The sequence below is a fragment of the Oncorhynchus clarkii genome, chromosome 2 (genome assembly GCF_045791955.1).
Source record: "Oncorhynchus clarkii lewisi isolate Uvic-CL-2024 chromosome 2, UVic_Ocla_1.0, whole genome shotgun sequence".
In the NCBI taxonomy this organism is placed as follows: Eukaryota; Metazoa; Chordata; class Actinopteri; order Salmoniformes; family Salmonidae; genus Oncorhynchus; species Oncorhynchus clarkii.
The window spans coordinates 51,976,546-51,999,290 of NC_092148.1; the positions used below are offsets into that span (position 1 = coordinate 51,976,546).

Below are 22,745 nucleotides of genomic sequence, written 5' to 3' on the forward strand. Positions count from 1 at the left end.
CTTCCCTTTCTTACTTCCAAGTATTCTACAAGATTTCTCCACTTTGTTTCAATCTCTGTGACCAAGATTGCCTCGAGTGAGTGGCACGAGGTTGCGGGAATATTTCCTCCTCCAAAGCATTTTTTGGGGGAAATGTCAACGACCTGCTTTGAATACATTGTATCCATTCTCAGAGAATGATACGTATAAGACTCAGCTTGGAATCATTTATGCCCAATTTGTGGTTAGATAATATGCTATCTAAAGAACATTTACCATCGTAACGGATACTCATCACGAACTAAACAGCATTCCGTTTCATAGTGCATTACGTTTACTCGGACACAGGGGTATATCTGGGACTAGTGCGCTCTGGAGGTTTTTGGCGGATTACTCGTGGCGAGAGCCGTTGCCTTCGAGGGTGACCTGGCTGGTGAATTGTTCAATTTCTTTTCACTCTGGGGAACTAGAACTCAATGGCTTCGTCTTGTAAGCTGGGTCGGTGGAGGAATGTCACTGCCTGGCCAAGAATGTCTTCAACTTTCTGGGCTGTGGTGCTACTGACCAGCCTGCTGATAATTTACTGCGGTAAGAATGGTCGGTTTCAGTAGGCTATAACCAGTTTCAGTAGGCTGTAACCATGTGTTTTGTTTTTATTGGATTTATGTTCAGAACGGTTTTTGATTGGCTGATTACAGTCTTGGGTAGAATTTATGCAGATTGTGTGGATATGAACACACACACACACACACACACACACACACACACACACATACACACACACACACCTCCATTACTTTGAATCTAGTTCTGAATCTAGTGACATGGTCTTATTAGTGCAAATAAAACGTTATAACCTACTATCAATTTGCTGTATGAAGAGTGTTATACAGGTTGTCTCTTTACTTTCTAAACCAGATTAAAACCAGATTAAAATGTAAATCTGTGACATTTGGTGATGAGAATAACGCTGTGCTGATGCTGGGTTTTGCATTCTGTATGTCTCCCTGAATCTGAATGTTTCATCGTTCCCTGTCCGCAGCTCTAGTGCTGAAAGATGGCCCAGTGGGAAATTCCTCCCAAGTCCTAAATCTGACTTACCTTGTCAGCACCAGCTCACGATTCCACCTGAGGATTGCTGCTGTTCAGCTGAGCGTGCAGAGTTTAGGAACAGCAGTCACTCTCAATACAATCTTTGTCACACATTGTTCCTTAAAAAAAGAGTTATAAATCATAGTCTGCAATGTTAGGGTATAGCCAGCCCAAACTTGCGATAGGTTATCAATGTGTATAGTCCATAAATACAGAGGGGTTTTGAAATGTCACAGGTTTTTATTGTGCAAACATTAAGTATGGCAGGCAAACTGAAACAAATGGAGAATGGTATGACCTAAGACAGAGAGACTTCTAGAATGTGGGTCTCATTCAACCTCTGACAACTGTAAGCTCTCTTGCTCTCTCTCTCTCTCTCGCTCTCTCTCTCTCACACTCTCTCTTAGCTCTCCTTTGCAGTCTGTCTGACTCAATGAATGCTGTTGGTTGCGCACCTCCTCGTGTACTTCTGCTTTGTCCACTGGGACCTGCAGCAGAGGTCTTTCTGCATCATTTCACACAAACAAAGAGAACAAAAGTCTACTTGACAGAGTGATGGCACCAGGCATGGCTTTTATCTCTGGGTACCAATGCATTTGTTTCATCACCAGATTCGTATTCAGTATGGTACAGCTGGATCTTGATTGGTATTTCATCCATTGTTTATCCTGGGGCTAGAGCTTTGTTCAAATCAAACGATATTCGTTATATGCTTCGTAAACCACAAGTATTTAGTGATAAAGTGATACGTTGTAAATAGTAGCAGCAATGTATGGGATGAGTAAAAAAAGTTTGTGCCAAACGTGTCAATGCAGACAGTTAACCAAATAGCTACCCAGACTATTTAACTAACTTTTTCGCAGTCTTATGGCTAAACATAAAAGCTGTTCAGGGTCCTGTTGGTTCTTTGCTGTTGGATGCCAAGCAGTTGCCAACCCAAGTGGTGATGCAGCCAGTCAAGATGCTCTCAGTGGTGCAACTGTAGAGCCTTTTGAGGATCTGAGGGCCCATGCCAAATCTTTTCAGCCTCCTGAGTGGAAAGAGGCATTGTCATGCCCTCTTCATGACTGTGTTGGTGTGTTTGGACCTTGATAGATCCTCAATTATGTGGACACAGAGGAACTTTCGCTGTAAAGCATTTTTGAAATCGGACACGATGGGTAGATTAACTAGATGTTTATCTTTCATTTTCTGTATTGGACTTGTTCATGTGTGAAAGTTACATATTTCTAAAAAATATTTTTGAAATATTTTTAGCGGAATGTTGTTGAGGGGTTCCGCTAGCGGAACGCCTGCGCTAGAAAGGTTAAATGTCTTGGCCTAGTCAAAGCCCAGACCTCAATCCAATTGAGAATCTGTGGTATGACTTAAAGATTGCTGTACACCAGCGGAACCCATCCAACTTGAAGAGCTGCAGGGGGGGTACAAATGATACAAACCCCCAAGAAATACATTTTTATTCCAGGTTGTAAGGCAACAAAATAGGAAATATGCCAAGGTGGGTGAAAACTTTCGCAAGCAAGCCACTGTATATACACACAGTGGTGTTAGAAAACCCCTAGAATACAGGCATATGAGGTCTACTAGTCACATTATGCTGGCTTGCAAAGTGATCTGTAATAACTAGCATAATCCACACAACCCTGCATTTAAAATAACTGCCAGTATAGGAAATATTAATCAATGAGTCTACCTAAATCATCTAAACCGGAACAACCATCTCAGGAATGGGTGCAATAAGTACAACTAACAGATTGGATGTTTAGAAAAATGTATGTTATTTATCTGTGTGTAGCATACAACCAATCAATGTACATGCAAAAACACAGATATTGAAACAAACAATTCTGAAAATCAACCTGTAATAGTGTATTGTGAGAAATATAAGTATGCATGGTTGAGTATTTCTCCACACAGAGTAAAAAATAAATAACACAATCATACTCAATTCTGGTTATTCACAGCACTGAGTGTTAGGTTAATTTAATCAACACTAGAAATGCTACACTGAAATCAACCCCAGGTACAACTGGCCAGTTTGATGTGTATCATACAATACATTGCTGGTTCACACATATTCCCTTCCTGCTCTCTGCTCAATAAAATGACAACAAATATTATTTTGAAAGACATAAATCATGGCAAAGATATCAACTATGTCAGTACTGTATATGTAACATGATCAAGGGAATACCAGACACATGCACAAATATTCACACACAGGTAGAGTTTAAATCATTCTCACACCTACTGTACATGTTAAACTTATCACATTACTCAAATGCCTGATGTTAAAGTTGAAACACTGAGGTAAACACTAATGCTATTTCAAATAATGAAAAAAAGTTACAAGAAAAAAAAAAGATTATTCAGATTCAGAAGAGTTATGTTGAACCCTTCTTGCCTTCAAATAATATATCTTGCTTTCCAAAGAATCATCAAAGAACCCTTTTATCCAAAAACTGTTCTTAGGATGGGCGAACGGATCAGCTCGTCCGAAACACCCTAACACAGACGGGAGGCAAAAAAAATGAACAGACCAGAGCCAGTGACTGATTCCTTTTCTTGTAAATGTTTACTAAACCGTTTTTATTTTGCCCAATAAAATAACTCCAGTGCACGGTAACATTCAACGCTGAAACACCAGCGTACCAAAACAAATAAACTTAAACTAAGCCTTTGACCAAAAAAATGGAAAGTAAAACAACAAATGACTACTCCTGTCGGTAGACTATCGTCTACACATAACAGTAACAGGAGGAACACTTATCTACCTAAAGCCTGCCTTTGTTAACAGAGAGCCAAGGTGATCCTCCCAGGTCCCCATCTCTATTCCCAATTCTCCCACAGCTCCTCTCCTGGCACACCTATATAGAGTTAGACACAAAGCAATTATTGGGCCCAGGTGTGTACCAATTGGCTTTACACTGAATACCTATTTCCTGAGGAGGGTGCTGTCGTGTCGTCTTCCTCCGGCTGGTCACTGAACTCTCACAGATGTTAGATGTTCTAGGTAGATCCCTTTGCCATACAAATAACCCTTGTCTTCCAACAAGGGTCCTTCAGATGAAAATGGTTCATGGTAAATGTTTTTTTCTAAGAGTGTACCTATGAAGAGTGTACCAATGGCTTTAGGCTGATATAAACAAAGCCTTGATCTACAGTGCATAGTGTATGTCATTAAAGATACGTTTAACAAGTGTCTGAGAATTATGTTAGTGGGTGACAGTGAGTTTGAACTTATGTAATTTATAGAAGAATATCAAGAGTATGGTTGGAAGCTACCCACATGGTCAGACACATGGTCAGCCCGCTAACACTGTACCTTATGCCCTGGTGTCAGCCGCAGTAAATTGGGTGAGTGAAAAGGGCTGTTAGGTTCCACTTGGATGTCTTTGATGCTAGGATACAGCAGCAAACCATTTTCACAGCTGTCTGAAAGCAAAACCACCTCTGCTCTGTTTGGGATTATTTTAGCCACTGCTCTCAAAATGGCACTGAAAACACATCTTATCCATGAGACCTGTCAATATGGAGCAAAACCACGTACGCACGCACACACACACACACACACACACACACACACACACACACACACACACACACAATCCACCTCTATCCCTTAAAATGCATTATAGTTGCTCTGAAAAGCAATGGGAGGACTGTCAGCTTGTTAGAGAGAAGAGTTCTATTGATTTAAGTGACTTCGGCTATTTCAGCCACACCCGTTACTGACAGGTGTATAAAATTGAGTGCATAGCCTTGCAATCTCCATAGACAAACATTGGCAGTAGAATGGCCTTACTGAAGAGCTCAGTGACTTTCAACATGGCACCATCGCAACACCACAACAATTTTATTTTATTTACAATGACATACTAGATGATTCTGTGCTTCCAACTTTGTGGCAACAGTTTGGGGAAGGTCCTTTCCTGTTTCAGCATGACAATGTACCCATGCATAAAGTGATGTCCACACAGAAATGGTAGGTCACACAAGCTCACAGAACAGGACCGCCGAGTGTTGAAGTGTAGCGCATAAAAATAGTCTGTCCTCAGCTACAACATTCACTCCTGGGCTGTTTTTATGGTTCAGGCTAGGGCCCTTAGTTCCAGTGAAGGGAAATCTTAATGCTACATTATAGAATTTGGCATAGGTCCTCAGGTCCTCCAAAAGTTCTACAGCTGCACCATCACCGCCTTGTATGGCAACTGCTAATCGCACAACATCAGTGCCCGACCTCACTAATGCTCTTGTGGCTGAATGGTAGCATGTCCCCGCAGAAGAATGGAGTGCTGTTATAGCAGCGAAGAGGCGGACAAACTCCATATTAATACCCATAATTTTGGAATGAGACGTTTGAAGGGTACATACTCTTGGTATTGTGGTGTATTTGGCAACTTTAGGTGTGAATGATATACATTTTAGAATGCCTTAGAAATCAAAGCATATACAGTGGTTCCTCCTTTAAAAGTTGCTAGCTTACACCGCGGGACTTAGAGGTACCCAGCGTCATGGCTTCATTGCTCCAGACCACCACAAGGGGGAGTTAGCACACTCATTATGCATTTGGGTCCCAAGGTTTTTATATGACTAATCATATCGAGTGGTTCCAATGACAAATTTGACACGAGCCACCCGTCCCTGGTGACTTTCTTCAGCAAAGATGGCTGACAAAACAATACGAGGGAATCAAATGTAAGTAGTTTAAACTCATAACGAGTCAAGCTGAAAATGTACAATTGAGAGGAATATGTTAGTTAATGTAGAGACAAACGATTGTGCATATTTTTTTGTCATAAAGTTAATTTACAAAAATCGCTATTTAGCAAGTTAACTGACAAGCTAACATTAGCCAGCTAGCTAGCTGGTGTTATGACATGGGTACAGTATGACATTGTTATTTGTGTTGTTTAATGTTTTAGGGACTCTTGAGAAAACCAGCAAACCAGGCTGTCGTCTTGGGAAACAGTGGATGTAAAGAATCTAGCTAGCTAAAGCAGTTACTGCAAATTGAATGTACAATTGTGTAAATGTGCCGTGCAATGCAGCTGAAGTAACATAGCTAGCTATCTAGTGGAGGATAAAAATAACTGTATGCCTATGGATGCTAGCTACAATATGTAGCCGATCTCTGTATGGACGCTAAAACGTTAGGTTCTGAATTAATATTCATACCAATCTATGAACCTCAGCTATCATAGTTGTTGTATCAATTTCAAGTCTGAATGGCATTAATGAAGCCTATGGATTGAGTAGAATATAATAACTATTGTGCCAAGGATGCAAGTCCTATATACATTTACTGTAGTTATTCCCACGCATGAGATCCCCGCATTGTAGCCTGTACATTGAATATATTCACTGATCATGTACTCTTCCTTGGCAAATATGGGCTGTATGATGAGACTATAGGCTATTGATGATTTGAGAAAGTCGCGAAAAAAGCTTGCACTCTGTTCCTTGCCTCATGCTGCACACACTGTTCTCTCATCAAGTGATGACATTCTCTCGCAGACTCATGGATATACATTTTTGGAGACCAGCATAAGGTAACCAGTCCATCCAGTATGCCTAATAATACAGTCCACACTCAACGGCGAATGATTACTAGAATTTGTTTAATTTTGGAGAAGAGGCTTGACCAATTATATACCAAAGACCGTTTAAATCAGTTTTCTTTCTGCTTTTCTGCTGAGTGTAATATGTATAACACCACAATCATTATTTGAATTCCGTTTTTTTTTCTGGGCTTGGATATTGTCTTACAGTATGTATAACCTCTAATATGTGTGTGGGTGTTTCGAATTAATCATTACTTTAGAAAGCGCTGTCCATTTTGTTGTGTTACATGCTGAACCACACAACGTTTGTGCACATGTTGATTTTGTCCACCCACACCAGACGCGATCACGACACGCAGGTTGAAATATAAAACAAACTCTGAACCAACTATTTTAATTTGGAGACAGGTCGAAAAGCATTAAACATTTATGGCAATTTAGCTAGCTAGCTTGCTGTTTCAAGCTAATTTGTTCTGGGATATAAACATTGGGTTGTTATTTTACCTGAACTGCACAAGGTCTTCTACTAATTAAGCCAAAGATAAAAAGGTCAACCGAGTTTGTTTCTAGTACTCTCTCCTCCGTCAGGCTTCTTCTTCTTTGGACTTTATGTGGCGGTTGGCAACCAACTTTAAGGTGCATTACCATCACCACTTAATCTTTCAATCACCCATGTGGGTTTGTGCTTAAAAAAAACAATGAGGAGATGGGGGAGGACTTGCAGCTCATCAAGCGCCACAAATAGAATCAAGTTCTATTTTAAAGCCTGGCTACGCAGATACGCGCAAGCAGTCTGGGTGCAATGATTGAATAACATGTACATTTATTTTGCAACGCTCGCGCACACAACGCGGGCGGTGTGGTCAGCATGTTAGTCATTGTGCATGTTGTTTCAAAGCCTATGTTTTCCACTCAGTTTCAACCTCTTGTCGAACTTATTTTTTTACAAATGGATCATTCACAGTGAGGTGAGTTTTAAAAGCAAGATACTGTTTTGATGACAAGTATTTGATGTGATTTTGTACTGCATTTATGTCAGAGTGGTTAGTTAGTGGGACAATATAATACCAGGCCAGGAGAAACCTGATGGTTGTTAGTGAGTTGGGTACTACCAGTGCATGTCCAGAATGCATAAGAGGACATTCTCTCAACGGTTATGTGGAATTTTACTGCGGTCATGACTCATGACTGCCGGTATGGTGGCAATAAGGTCACTGCAACAGCCTTAGATGTGACAATGGCCATGGATTAAGAATATGAGATTTTAAACATTGACAAGCTTGGCATTGTGGCCTTGTGTGCTGGCTCCCTCCCCTGGTTGATACCCGTCAGGCAATCTTATCATTCCATTGTGTTCTCCTCGATCATGTTAGCGGCAATGAAGGACCTGCATTTGTTTTAGATCTGGAAGTTGATGAAGAAGTGTTAGACAATTCTGTCATAAATCTAAAGTTTCTCCTGGACCCACAATGAATGGAAAGACATTCATTGACACAATAGTTAGGGCTTAAGGGTATTTTATGACATTGTCTTAATTTTGTCCTTATCATTTTTCAGGATAAGACCAAATGCCTTGACACTGAATTAGTTGCAATACTCTAAATGGCTGGCTTCCATTCTTAGGGTGAAATGTGTCTTCAATCAAGTGCTCACAGGGAGCAGTGTCCAGTCATTTGTCAGACTGTACCATTCCTCAGTTCACAATCATTTGCTTCTGTTGCTGCAATGTAATTGGTTTTCTGAAATCAGAAAAAGAGATTCCACAGTGAAAAAAGCTCTCACCATACAATGACCATGAGCCCCTTGAGGAAATGATACTGGATGTATAGAATCACCATTGTCAGGTGGTGTTGGATTTTCTATTTCACACCTGGCAATAGGTTGGAAAATCACCTTCAGATATGGCCATATTTACTTTCTCCTTCCTTATTCTCTGGCCTGTTTTACTCTAACCCATTCAGACAGAGGCGGTGTAAAGGGGCATTGATGTAAATCCTTAACCCCGACTTTTACCTCAGAGGCATGAACATAATGTTCCTTTGGGCAAGACGAGGATGTAGCAGAGTTATTCAATTAATGTTTTATCAGCTTGGAACACTTTATGGCCATAGATGCCATTTTTGGAACAAACTGTTCTCTCCACTGAGAGGTGCACCGAGTGTACAAAACATTAGCCTGCTCTTTCCATGACAATGACTGACCAGGTGAAAACTGACACTATCATGCCCAGACCATAGAGAGCTTTTTATTCTCTATGTTGGTTAGGTCGGGGTGTGACTAGGGTGGGACATCTAGGTGATTATATTTCTATGTTGGCCTGGTATGGTTCCCAATCAGAGGCAGCTGTTTATCGTTGTCTCTGATTGGGGATCATATTTATGCAGCCATTTCCCCTTTGTGCTTTGTGGTATCTTGGCTATGTATAGTTTGCCTGTTAGCACTATAGCAGCGGCACGTTTCGGTTTGCATTTATGCATTTATTGTTTTCTTTGAGTTTCACTTCAAAATAAAGAGGATGGAACCATACCACGCTGCATCTTGGTCCACTCATTGTAACGATCGTGACAGATACCTTAGTCACTTGTCCACTTCAATCAGTGTAGATTATGGGGAGGAGACAGGTTAAAGATGGATTTTTAAGGCTTGAGACAATTGAGACATGGACATGGCACAGCGGTTTGAGTGTGTCAAGAACTGCAATGCTGCTGGGTTTTTCACACTCAACAGTTTCCTGTGTGTGTAAAGAATGGGTGGTGGACCAAAGGACATTTAGCCAACTTGACAGAACGCTGGGAAGCATTGGCATCAACATGGCCCAGCATCCATGTGGAATGTTTTCACACCTTGTAGGGTCTATCCCCTGATGATTTGAGGCTGTTCTGAGGTCAAAAGGGGGTGCAACTCAATACTAGGAAGGCACTGCTAATGTTTTGAACACTCAGTGTATATTATTGTCACATACACCAGATAGGCGCAGTGAAACGTGTTGTTTTACAGGATCAGCCATAGTGGTATGGTGCCCCTGGAGCAAATTAGGGTTAAGTGCCTTGCTCAAGGGTACATGGACAGGTTTTCACATTGTCAACTCAGATATTTGACCCAACACTCTAAACACTAGGCTACCTGCCTCCCTAACGATATCTGCCCAATGTGGGATTAGAACCAAGTATTTTAGCTGACTGCACCACCAATCAGTCATAGATGTCACTGAAAGAATATTAAATGTACTGAGGTAAATGGAATGCGAAAAACAGTTATGTTCCATATAGAGTCAAAATGTTCTGGTGTGAGTGGTATTAGTGTTATTGAGCATTTTCAGGATGGTTGAACATCATTGTGGTCTGTGCACTTGTAGGTATAGCTTACTCATCTGCATTGTCCAAGACCTGAATGTCTATGCTCAGACAACCTTGCACTAAATCAAATCATCCAGATGTATCACTCAATTAGCACGCCACCCAGCTTAGTTCTTTATTTCTTTTGTTAGATTGCTTCCTTTTTCAGTGTGTCACCCTGATTACATTGAGGAACACCACAGGGACGTGTTTGATGATGTTCCCTGGCACACCATCCATCTGTGGACTGGGGTAAACAAAAGAGCAATAACAGCTCAACAAAGATAAGATTTGATTTACTACTGTTCCCTTTTATCACTAGATATTACAATTACCTTACATCAAGCCATTATATTTTAGAAGTCGTTGTTGGTCCTCTGTATACGTCATAATACTTATCTTTCTCAAAGTGCTGACAGTTTGTTTGCTCTACCAGGGTGTGTGGATCGCAATCATTTCAGGTTTCCAAGACAGAATGATGCATGCTCAAGTAGGGTTGGGGTCAATTCCATCTGAACTCAATTCACTGCGTGAGAGTCGCAAAATGGTTTGAAACATTGTTCATGATTAGGAAGATAAATGGTTACCCTACTTACTAATTTTAAGTACATCCTCTCCCTGTAAATGATGCCTGATGTTATGTTATATAATATACAGTTGAAGTCGGACATTTACATACTTAGGTTGGAGTCATTAAAACTAGTTCTTAAACCACTCCACGAATTCAGGATCGGTGTCCCGTCCACGGGATGGTTGAGTTAACGTAGGCTAATGCAATTAGCATGAGGTTGTAAGTAGCAAGACATTTTCACATTTTCTAACTGCACTGTCCAATTTACAGTAGCTATTACAGTGAAATAATACCATGCTATTGTTTGAGAAGAGTGAACAATTTGAACATGAAAAGATATTAATAAACAAATTAGGCACATTTGGGCAGTCTTGATAAACAATTTTGAACAGAAATGCAATGGTTCATTGGATCAGTCTAAAACTTTGCACATACTCTGCGGACATCTAGTGGCCAAAATCTAAATTGCAGCTGTGCTGGAATAATACACCATGGCCTTTCTCTTGCATTTCAAAGATGATGGAACAAAATAATGTTTTTTTTGTATTATCTTTTACCAGATATATTGTGTTTTATTCTCCTACATTCCTTTCATATTTCCACAAACTTAAGTGTTTTCTTTCAAATGAACCAAGAATATGCATATCCTTGCTTCAGGGCCTGAGTTACAGGCAGTTAGATTTGGGTATGTCATTTTAGGCGAAATTTGAATAAAAGGGGCGGATCCTTAAGAGGAGACACTAATGTACTAGTCTTCTTGCTCAGTTGTGCACCAGGGCCTCCCACTCCCCTTTTTGCGCTGTTCTGTGAAGGGAGTAGTACACAGTGTTGTACGAGATCTTCAGTTTCTTGGCAATTTCTCACATGGAATAGCCTTAATTTCTCAGAACAAGAATAGACTGATGAGACTCAGAAGTAAGGTCTTTTGTTTCTGGCCATTTTGAGCCTATAATCGAACCCACAAATGCTGGTGCTCCAGATACTCAACTAGTCTAAAGAAGGACAATTGTATTGCAAAAGGGTTTTCTAATGATCAATTAGCCTTTTAAAATTATAATCTTAAATTAGCTAACACAACATGCCATTGGATCACAGGAGGGATGGTTTCTGATAATGGGCCTCTGTAGATATTCCATTAAAAAATCTGCCATTTCCAGCTACAATAGTCATTTAAAAGAGGCTCAGGCCTTGAAGCAAGGATATGCATATTCTTGGTACTATTTGAAAGGAGTTTGTGGAAATGTGAAAGGAATGTGGGAGAATATGACACATTAGATCTGGTAAAAGATAAAAGAAAAAAACAACCGTTATTTTGTATTTTTGTGTACCATTTTTTAAATGCATTATTCCAGCCCAGATGCAATTTAGGTTTTGTCCACTAGATGGCAGCATTGTATGTGCAAAGTTTTAGACTGATACAATGAGCCATTGCATTTCTGTTCAAAATTGTCTATCAAGACTGCCCAAATGTGCCTAATTTGTTTATTAATAACTTTTAATTTTCAAAACTGCACTCTCCTCAAACAATAGCATGATATTATTTCACTATAATATCTACTGTAAATTGTAAATTGTAAATTGGACAGTGCAAGAATTTTAAGATTTCTGCCAATATCGGATATGTCTCTGTCCTGGAAAATGTTCTTGTTACTTACAACCTCATGCTATTTGCATTAGCATACGTTAGCTCAACCATCCCGTTCACGGGACACCGATCCTGAAAGAAGTTGTTAAACAATGTCTACACTGTATTTCTGATCACATTTCATGTAATTTTATTGGATACAAAATGTGCGTTTCTTTCAGAAACAAGGAAATTTCTAAGTGACCCCAAACTTTTGAACAGTAGTGTACAGTGAGGGAATTTTTTTTGATCCCCTGCTGATTTTGTACAGTTTGCCCACTGACAAAGAAATGATCAGTCTATAATTTTAATGGTAGGTTTATTTGAACAATGAGACACAGAATAACAACAACAACAACAACAAAAAAAACACATGTCAAGAGGTCAGACTTTTCTTGTAGTTGGCCACCAGGTTTGCGCACATCTCAGGAGGGATTTTGTCCCACTCCTCTTTGCAGATGTTCTCCAAGTCATTAAGGTTTCGAGGCTGACGTTTTGCAACTCGAACCTTCAGCTCCCTCCACAGATTTTCTATGGGATTAAGGTCTGGAGACTGGCTAGGCCACTCCAGGAGCTTAATGTGCTTCTTCTTGAGCCACTCCTTTGTTGCCATGGCCGTGTGTTTTGGGTTATTTTCATGCTGGAATACCCATCCACGACCCATTTTCAATACCCTGGCTGAGGGAAGGAGGTTCTCACCCAAGATTTGACGGTACATGGCCCCGTCCATCGTCCCTTTGATGCGTTGAAGTTGTCCTGTCACCTTAGCAGCAAAACAGCCCCAAAGCATAATGTTTCCACCTCCATGTTTGACGGTGGGGATGATGTTCTTGGGGTCATAGGCAGCATTCCTCCTCCTCCAAACACGGTGAGTTGAGTTGATGCCAAAGAGATCCATTTTGGTCTCATCTGACCAAAACACTTTCACCCAGTTGTCCTCTGAATCACTCAGATGTTCATTGGCAATCTTCAGACGGGCATGTATATGTGCTTTCTTGAGCAGGGGGACCTCAGTCCTTCACGGCGTAGTGTGTAAGCTGTGTCCCAGCTGCCTTGAGATCATTGACAAGATCCTCCCGTGTAGTTCTGGGCTGATTCCTCACCGTTCTCATGATCATTGCAATTCCACGTGGTGAGATCTTGCATGGAGCCCCAGGCTGAGGGAGATTGACAGTTATTTTGTGTTGCTTCCATTTGCAAATAATAGCACCAACTGTTGTCACCTTCTCACCAAGTTGCTTGGCGATGGTCTTGCAGCCCATTCCAGCCTTGTGTAGGTCTACAATCTTGTCCCTGACATCGTTGGACAGCTTTTTGGTCTTGGCCATGGTGGAGAGTTTGGAATCTGATTGATCAATTGCTTCTGTGGACAGGTGTCTTTTATACAGGTAACAAGCTGAGATTAGGAGCACTCCCTTTAAGAGTGTGCTCCTAATCTCAGCTCGTTACCTGTATAAAAAACACCAGGGAGCCAGAAATCTTTCTGATGGAGAGGGGGTCAAATACTTATTTCCCTCATTAAAATGCAAATCAATTTATACAAATTTTGACATGTGTTTTTTTTGTTGTTATTCTATCTCTCACTTTTCAAATAAACCTACCATTAAAATTATAGACTGATCATTTCTTTGTCAGTGGGCAAACAAACAAAATCACTGTATGTACATTTAAAAACATGAACATGTAGTGTGTCAATATGTGTGCATGTATCAGTTATACATACATGTCAGTACATACAAACAACAAGTAGGTCACATGGCGAGAGGTGTTGTGCCATGAGGTGTTATTTTTAAATTAACGGCACCCATGCCAATATATCGTCCAAACACTGTTTGGATGCTGATCGGTTGACATGGAGTTATCACTACAATCCTGCATTCTCCGGGTAATGCCTCTTAACAGTTCCATTAGATTTTTCAATGCTCATTTACTGTCCCACAGCCCAGCCAGTCAATTTATAAACGTATAAACTTCCCCTTGAAAAAAGCGTCTGGACAATGTTTCCCCATGCTACTAGTCTAGCATTTAGTTTGCCTCTCCGACCTGTAGAATTGATGTTGCAGTTTTTTTTCTCCACCATACCATGCATGCATATGCACCTGATGAGTCTGACACGTTCACTGAGCCAGGTGAATTAATATATTAGGATCAATATAATGGATAGATCCAAATGTAAAAGAAACAAAAGTTAAGTTTGTTTTCATTTCAGCTGCTAGATGTGATTGTGTGTAAGATTTAGTTGGCTAGCTAGCAAAGGAGAAGTAGCAAGCCTGCATAACTTTAGCCAATTATTTGTTTAGCATAGCAACCATTGCAAATAGAATGGATAGAATGAACAACAAGCCCATTTGGCGAGCAACTTCAGAATCTCAGTACTAGCAACTGGCTTATGCCCAAACTATTTTGCATGGTGAAGGATGAAATACAACAAATTTACTCAATATAATGTTTTTAATGAAATAATGTTGATAATATTTTTTTATATGTTGGAAACCATTTTATAAAAGCAATAAGGCCCTCTAACCCGGGAATATCACCCTCCCAAGGGCTGTTTCCCTGGCCCTTGTCTTTAGCTTGGGCCTAAGAACAGCCCATAGTCTGGTGTTATTTACACAATAATTCCTGAGTTCTCATGCCTTATTGCTTTAATAGTTCAACCTCAAAGGATGGAGGTGCTGTACATTGGACCGGCAGGCTAACAAAAGCAGCCTTTTATTTTGACCAGTATATTCCCCATTGTCATCATGACTACAATAATCTGCCATAAAAGACACACGCATCATTTGATTGAAATGCATTTCAACTTTGTTTCTGAAGTAAAGTAATCTTCTGTAATGGTGTTGTTAAGTGATGAGAAGTAATTGTGTGTTTCACAAGGAATGGTTGGCTAATCCATGACTCAGCCTCCTATAACCTGCAGACCTACCATGTACACCAACCACGTAATTACCTCCAGGTTACAATTTCTGCATTTTTCATACAGAATGTGAACACATTGTTAACATTGTACTATGTTGTTTTTGTGGTGGTCAATAGTAAACAAATCAAATCAAATGTATTTATATAGCCCTTCTTACATCCGCTAATATCTCAAAGTGCTGTGCAGAAACCCAGCTTAAAACCCCAAACAGCAAGCAATGCAGGTGTAGAAGCACGGTGGCTAGGAAAAACTCCCTAGAAAGGAACCAGGCTATGAGGGGTGGCCAGTCCTCTTCTGGCTGTGCCGGGTGGAGATTATAACAGAACATGGCCAAGATGTTCAAATGTTCATAAATGACCAGCATGGTCAAGTAATAACAATCACAGTAGTTGTCGAGGGTGCAGCAAGTCAGCACCTCAGGAGTAAATGTCAGTTGGCTTTTCAAAGCCGATCATTAGGAGTATCTCTACCGCTCTTGCTGTCTCTAGAGAGTTAAAAACAGCAGGTCTGGGACAGGTAGCACGTCCGGTGAACAAGAAATGCTCAGTTAAATTGATATTGTTAACAGAGCAATGTTTACAGTTGCCTTCCACACACACACACCACACACATGGGTGTAACGTGTGCCTATGGTTCTATTTAGTAATTTCCTTTTCCCTTGTGTACTTTATTTGTTTATTTTTTACGTAGAAGTGCTTTAAAATGTATTTATTCCTAGCATGTGCTATTTTGGTTTACTTATTTACCCGGAGTGACTTCCTTTTCTTTGAATTGGTTAACCCCTTTTGAGCGCTCCTCTCGTTGTGTGAATGAGGGAATGAGTGTGCTAATTAGGGACCTGAGCCACACCCCCCACACCTGATGAGTATTGGTGTTAATGAGCTGCCTCTGCACAAAGAGAGCTCTCATACAATGTTCAGGAGATTCAAGCAAGTTCAGCCACACTGCTACCACTGCGTCTGTGGAGAAAGGACATGATGAGTGTGACCCTGATCGGGATGAAGCGGCGAACGATGTGCGAGGGCGTACCAATGATTTCCAGTATGATGACGTTACTGATGAAGCTTTTTCCACCCTCTCCGGACTTGGCCTGCTATGATGAGGCTGCGACTATCGCATTGAACCCCATGATGCCAATGCCGACGCAACGAACGCTCCATGCCAATCAGCTATGGATTTGATCGTGTATGTAGTGTGTGTTCCCGAGCTTCTCTCTGTGTTTTGTTGTGTTGCTTTTATCCTGTATACCTTTTTTTTTATGATAAGAAAAAAAAATTGATCTTAAAGAACTATAAAAACTGACTGTGCTATTGGGATTTAAATAACTTTTTTTGACACAGGCAAACAATCACTCATGGAGAGGGAAGGCTTTAATCACATTGGAGGATGCATGTTAAACACATTCACACACCCTTAGACATTTATCTCATTCAATATGAAAAGGCAAAACCATTTGCTTGGAAGAATCCAGACAAATGCCACTCATAATTCTTAGAGGGCCACATCAATGGGAAAGGAAACTGCTTTTGCTGCTGTGGCAGTTTCTAAAGGAGCAGATGAGGCGGGGAGGAGAGAACAGGACATAACCCGTCAGAGGAAATTGTTTAGTCCACTGATCCAACAGCCAAGGGAATTAACACATGTAATACAATAAATAAATGAGGCTCAAACATTCAAAGAAAAACATAGCCTCATTATATTTGAGCGGATGTGTTACAATGGGACAGATGCCAACCATATATATATTTTATATTAATTAAACTTTCTTGTATGCAGTAGACCTTGAATATGGAGATTTTACCTGAATGTAAGGTAAGTTGTAGTGAAACCTAAACTAAATCCATCAGTGGTAGTCTAGTAACACATCTCTTTAAAGAATACAAATTTGTCAATGGATAACTGACCCTATATATCAGCATTGAATTAATTTACGTCATTCATTTCAATGGAGTGAATCCACTGTCAATGGCAAGTCATATATGGTATTTTTTTAAATATATTTAATGGATAGGACTGAGGACTGAGGGCATGCATACCATCCTGCCCACACACATATGTGCACACCTAAATTATTTTATTGCAGAGGATTTTTTTTGTTCTATATTGGTGTTTTCATGGTTAATTAGTACACCAAAACATTTTAAAAAAATACTCTACGTTAAGTAGTAATATAATTTTTTCATCTGTTTAATGGAAAGGTGGAAATTGCAATCCTCCTGGCATACATTTGGGGTACAGAAAGCATAATACTGAAGTGTTTCATGCGGGAACTGTGCCATAGACTGCATTAACCCCCTCCCAGGGCTGTTACTGTGGTCGTATTACCGCCACACAAGCAGGCTTGAGGGCAGTCAAAACACACATGCATGTTGTAGGGCGGCAGGTAGCCTAGTGGTTAGAGCGTTGGACAAGTAACCAAAAGGTTGCAAGATTGAATCCCCGAGCTGACAAGGTAAAAGTCTGTCTTTCTGTCCCTGAACAAGGCAGTGTTCTAGGGCTGTCATTGAAAATAAGAATTTGTTCTTAACTGACTTCCCTAGTAAAATAAAAGTCATGGTAATTAGGCTTCTCCAAGCTCTGATGCTGCTGATGGTCATTAGTAGCATACCAAACTTGCTAACTGCCTGGTACTCAGCATGCTAATCACTCTGACATCAAGGCAAATGTAATTAAAAATCTAATCAAACACTTCATAAGAGCTCATGTTGCACAACATTTAGGCCATGCAATTGTGTGAGAAACAGAGTGATGGCCTCTTAAAAATAGGTTCCCATCAGCTTTCTATTGGCTAGGCCTACTATATTCTCAAATGTTCTAATATTAAACACGTTGGCTCTCTTTACAACAGTATAGCCTACCTATTTGGCATAAAAATGAACCACGGGAAAAGTATCCTCCATTTACTATTTAAGTACATAGATGACATGTATTTTTTTCCCACCACCTCTGTTTCGAGTGCATGATAATAGTCCATTCTAAATCAAAACATATTTCACACATATTATTTAATATGTAAAGATGAGATTAAATCAAGAATAGCGTGATGGGTGACAATATTAGCCTATCACTTGTGAATAATACCCAGTTTAAGGCAAGAAACAGTGCATGCCTCATGTAGCCTAGCCCATGGGCCTATACAAGTGCGTTCGGAAAGTATTCAGACCCTTTGACTTGTTCCACATGTTACATACAGCCTTATTCTAAAATGTATTAAATAAATACAAATTATCAACCTACACACTATACCCCATAATGACAAAGTGGAAACAGATTTTTAAGAAATGTTAGCAAAAAAAATTGTACACTGCCATTCAAAAGTTTGCGGACACTTAGAAATCTCCTTGTTTTTGAAAGAAAAGCACATTTTTTTGTCCATTTAAAATAACATCAAATTGATCAGAAATACAGTGTAGACATTGTTAATGTTGTAAATTAGTATTAATTATTTTTAATGGAATATCTACATAGGCGTACAGAGGCCCATTATCAGCAACCATCACTCCTGTGTTCCAATGGCACGTTGTGTTAGCTAATCCAAGTTTATAATTTTAAAAGGCTAATTGATCATTATAAAACCATTTTGGAATTATGTTAGCACAGCTGAAAACTGTTGCTCTGATTAAAGAAGCAATACAACTTGCCTTATTTAGACTAGTTGTGTATCTGGAGCATCAGCATTTGTGGTTTCGATTACAGGCTCAACATGACTAGAAACAAAGAACTTTCTTCTGAAACTTGTCAGTCTATTATTGTTCTGAGAAATGAAGGTCATTCCATGTGAGAAATTGCCAAGAAACGAAATATCTCGTACAACGTGGTGTACTACTCCCTTCACAGAACAGAGCAAACTGGCTATAACCAGAATAGTAAGAGGAGTGGGAGGCCCCAGCGCAAAACTGAGCAAAAGTACATTAGAGTGTCTGCCTAGAAGGCCAATAGTCATTTACAATATTAACCATGTCTACACAGTATTTCTGATCAATGTAATTTTATTTTAATGGAAAAAATGTGCTTTTCTTTAAAAAAAAGAAGACATTTCTAAGTGACCCCACACTTCTGAACGGTAGTGTGTGTGTGTATATATATACAGTGGGGCAAAAAGTATTTAGTCAGCCACCAATTGTGCAAGTTCTCCCACTTAAAAAGATGAGAGGCCTGTAATTTTCATCATAGGTACACTTCAACTATTACAGACAAAATGAGAAAAAAAATCCAGAAAATCACATTGTAGGATTTTTTATTAATTTATTTGCAAATTATGGTGAAAAATAAGTATTTGGTCAATAACAAAAGTTTATCTTAATACTTTGTTATATACCCTTTGTTGGCGATGACAGAGGTCAAACGTTTTCTGTAAGTCTTCACAAGGTTTCTCACTAACTTGGGGGGCTAACTTGGGGGGCCTCCCGGGTGGCGCAGTGGTTAAGGGCGCTGTACTGCAGCGCCAGCTGTGCCATCAGAGTCCCTGGGTTCCATCAGAGGCCCCGGCCGCGACCGGGAGGTCCGTGGGGCGACGCACAATTGGCCTAGCGTCGTCCGGGTTAGGGAGGGATTGGTCGGTAGGGATCTCCTTGTCTCATCGCGCACCAGCAACTCCTGTGGCGGGCCGGGCGCAGTGCGCGCTAGCCAAGGTTGCCAGGTGCACGGTGTAGCCTCCGATACATTGGTGCGGCTGGCTTCCGGGTTGGAGGCGCGCTGTGTTAAGAAGCAGTACGGTTGTGTATCGGAGGAGGCATGACATTCAGCCTTCGTCTCTCCCGAGCCCGTACGGGAGTTGTAGCAATGAGACAAGATAGTAGCTACTACAACAATTGGATACCACGAAATTGGGGAGAAAAAGGGGTAAAATTAAAAAAAATTATAAATTTTTTTTAAAAACACTAACTTGAAGAGTTTTCACAATATGTACCTGATGTTCGTTGTGTGGAAAATGTCCAGATCAAATATAATATTTTTGTGAAGATTACATGTGAACTTAGTTGTCTAAATTGGATCTGAGTAAAATCTGGACCTTGCCTCGTAACTATCAACGCCCAGAGAACGTGGCATGAAGACGGAAACGCCCTTTTCGGACCTACATATGAGTTGACCACGCGCTGCAGCAAAGGTCGGAGTTTGTCATGACGCAACACGAGGTTGAAGAAGACAAAGGAACCTTTTAACAATCTATGCTACATATAAGTAGTTGTGTCTAAGAGGGTGGACTCAAGCAGGACCACCTGGTTACCACTCTCCAAGGAATCGTGTGTCTACACTGCTTTCATTCCTATGCTGGAGCCCTGAGCTACATGGCTGACCGTACTCAGAAGACTCCCTTTCAGAACAAGGGCGAGGAAACAGACCACTAAGAGAAAGGACACTAACATTGTGTGGACAATCGGAGAGTTACACCCGGTAACGAAAGAAGTGCCGTCATGAGAGGAGTAGGCGAACTCGAACCGTGAGGAGATGTCCCATCGGAGACATTCAATACGTAATTACATATATGAAGGGTGCTTTTCAGGTTTTGATGTATGATCAATGAGGATCTCCATATTGCAAATGTACGGTCCCTTACTAGACGTATGGCGATGGACTCGGGCCGTGCTCCAGGGTCAGATCTTCCGGGAAGTCTTTGAATGAAGATTCTCAGACATCCGGTTTCCGTTTTATAAAATGTTCTAATTTTGGTCATTTATCCGCTGTCCCGGTAAATTCCACCAAATGGCTTCTTATTGCAAATGTACACAACATCACCAATAATGACATGTCCATTTCTCCTAAACGGAAAAGACTTCAAAGACGAAACTTGGTGAGCATAGGTTTGGCCTAATGGGCTGTTGGCCCGGAAAAAAGATGGCATCGAGGCCTTAACGTCTTTTGAGTTAAGGCCATTTTCTGGGATTAAAGGTCAAAAACGAAAATAGAGTGCTAATTTGACCGCTTCCCGTCAAAGTACATGAACCTATGGTGCCAGATAAATGTCTGGTTATTTTTTTCCTACCGTATTTTACGAGAAATCGTAAAATGTACAATTGCGGCATGTTCAGACAAATCTGTTAAGGTTGGTTTCGAAGCTCTACGTGATTTCTGTGATTTTCTCTGTAAATAAGTCAGTTCTTAACGTAAAGTCTTAAAACTCAAACGTCTGTAAGAGCCTACCCCAAGGAGGATATGTGTTTACTTTCAGCTTCCTGTGTTAGCCAGCAGTTCCCTAAATTGGGGTCATAGGGGCTCTTTCGAAGGGTTAAAAAAGTCACATCTTTCCAAAACTTCATAAGTGTGATTAGGCAACCCTCATGAACTGTAAATCAGCCATTTCTCCCATCAGATTTCCAAGAAAAACTCACACACAGCAAGGATGGAGTGACACAGTGTGGGAATTACAGACACATAGATCCTGCAATAGTTACTTTCGTTCAAACAATCAAAGAACCGTCAGACCTAGAGCTCTGAAACGTTAGAAACCCATTCTAGAGCTCAAGTTGATAGTGCACGGTGAGGTATGTGGCTCTAGACGTTTCTCAGACCGAGAAACAGCCTCGTACATTTGCAATAACTTCAATTCATTTTGACCATCGCGAAAATGATGACATTTAGAATATTCCCAGAGTCGCAAGACTAGGTGCATTGAAACTGCCTCAGCCCATAGAGACGGACCCTAATGTTTCTGTCCGATGTTTCTGTCCGCTAATTCAAGGGCCCTGTAGCAACGCCTGGAAAATATGGATTTTCAGCACCAACTAAGGTCGACGCTCAGGCTCCAAATGGCCTATCGAGCCGAAACTCGGGATTCCGGGTCGCCTCAGGTAGGCCTACACATAATGTCAGAACTGGATCCGCAGCTAGAATGTAACTACGTGTTTTATGTTTCATTATAGTTTACAAAGAAGGCAATGGGAATTTTGGGCCTGCTCTGAAATATGTGATAGTTGGCTTCTAAACGAGTTGGAAAAAGTGGGTTTGGTGTCATTTTGGAGTCTAAGGATATCTAATTGACTGATGGACGCTGACTTGCTGGCTGACTTTTGTCCATTTGCAATATGTTTAAACAGTGATAAACCATCACCAAATTGACATTCTGATCAAATCGACACCAACGAGCGATGGAGACAAACCAGAATCACTGCCCGGCCATCCCGAGTTCATCGGACCAGTCAATTTTGCATTTCTGCAGTATTTTTGAGCATGTCAAATTCGTGATGGTAAATGCCCATTGAAACATATTGCAAATGGACAGCCGTGCGCCTGGTGATTGGAGCAGGTTACCAGGGGCACATTTTTTAAATGTTTTTTAATGCCTTTAGGGGGGTGCAATGGGTCCACGGTTGGGTAGGGAGCACCCCCCACACGTGGCAATCCAATAGCACCCCTGGTCATAGTCCCACTTCTCTCTATCATACATGACAAATATACCTTCTAGGTTCATTCAGGGCTTAACATAGTTATATATCATTTGGGCAGTATGAATGCCATTTGGACATGGTTCACTGACTTTTGGGTTCGGAAGCCGACTTCCTATGATCATATATGCACTTTCAATACTTTTGACTTTGACTTCCTATGATATCATATTGCAAATGGCCATAACATGCTGATTTGGCACTTTAAATACTTTTATATATTATATTTGGACATTTCTGATTGCATTTGGCAATGGTTCACTGACTTTTGACTTCGA

At 40.6% G+C, this 22,745-nt stretch overlaps 1 protein-coding gene across 1 annotated transcript in view; it reads left to right on the plus strand.

Annotated features, from left to right (window-relative positions):
* Nucleotides 1-455: 455 nt before the first annotated feature.
* The window catches only part of LOC139377505 (chemokine-like protein TAFA-5), a 171,853-nt gene continuing 149,563 nt past the window's right edge, over nt 456-22,745 (plus strand). Inside the window, exon 1 of the mRNA XM_071120534.1 lies at nt 456-567. Within this exon, the coding sequence (XP_070976635.1) occupies nt 456-567 (112 nt within the window). The remainder of the gene's footprint in view (nt 568-22,745) is intronic.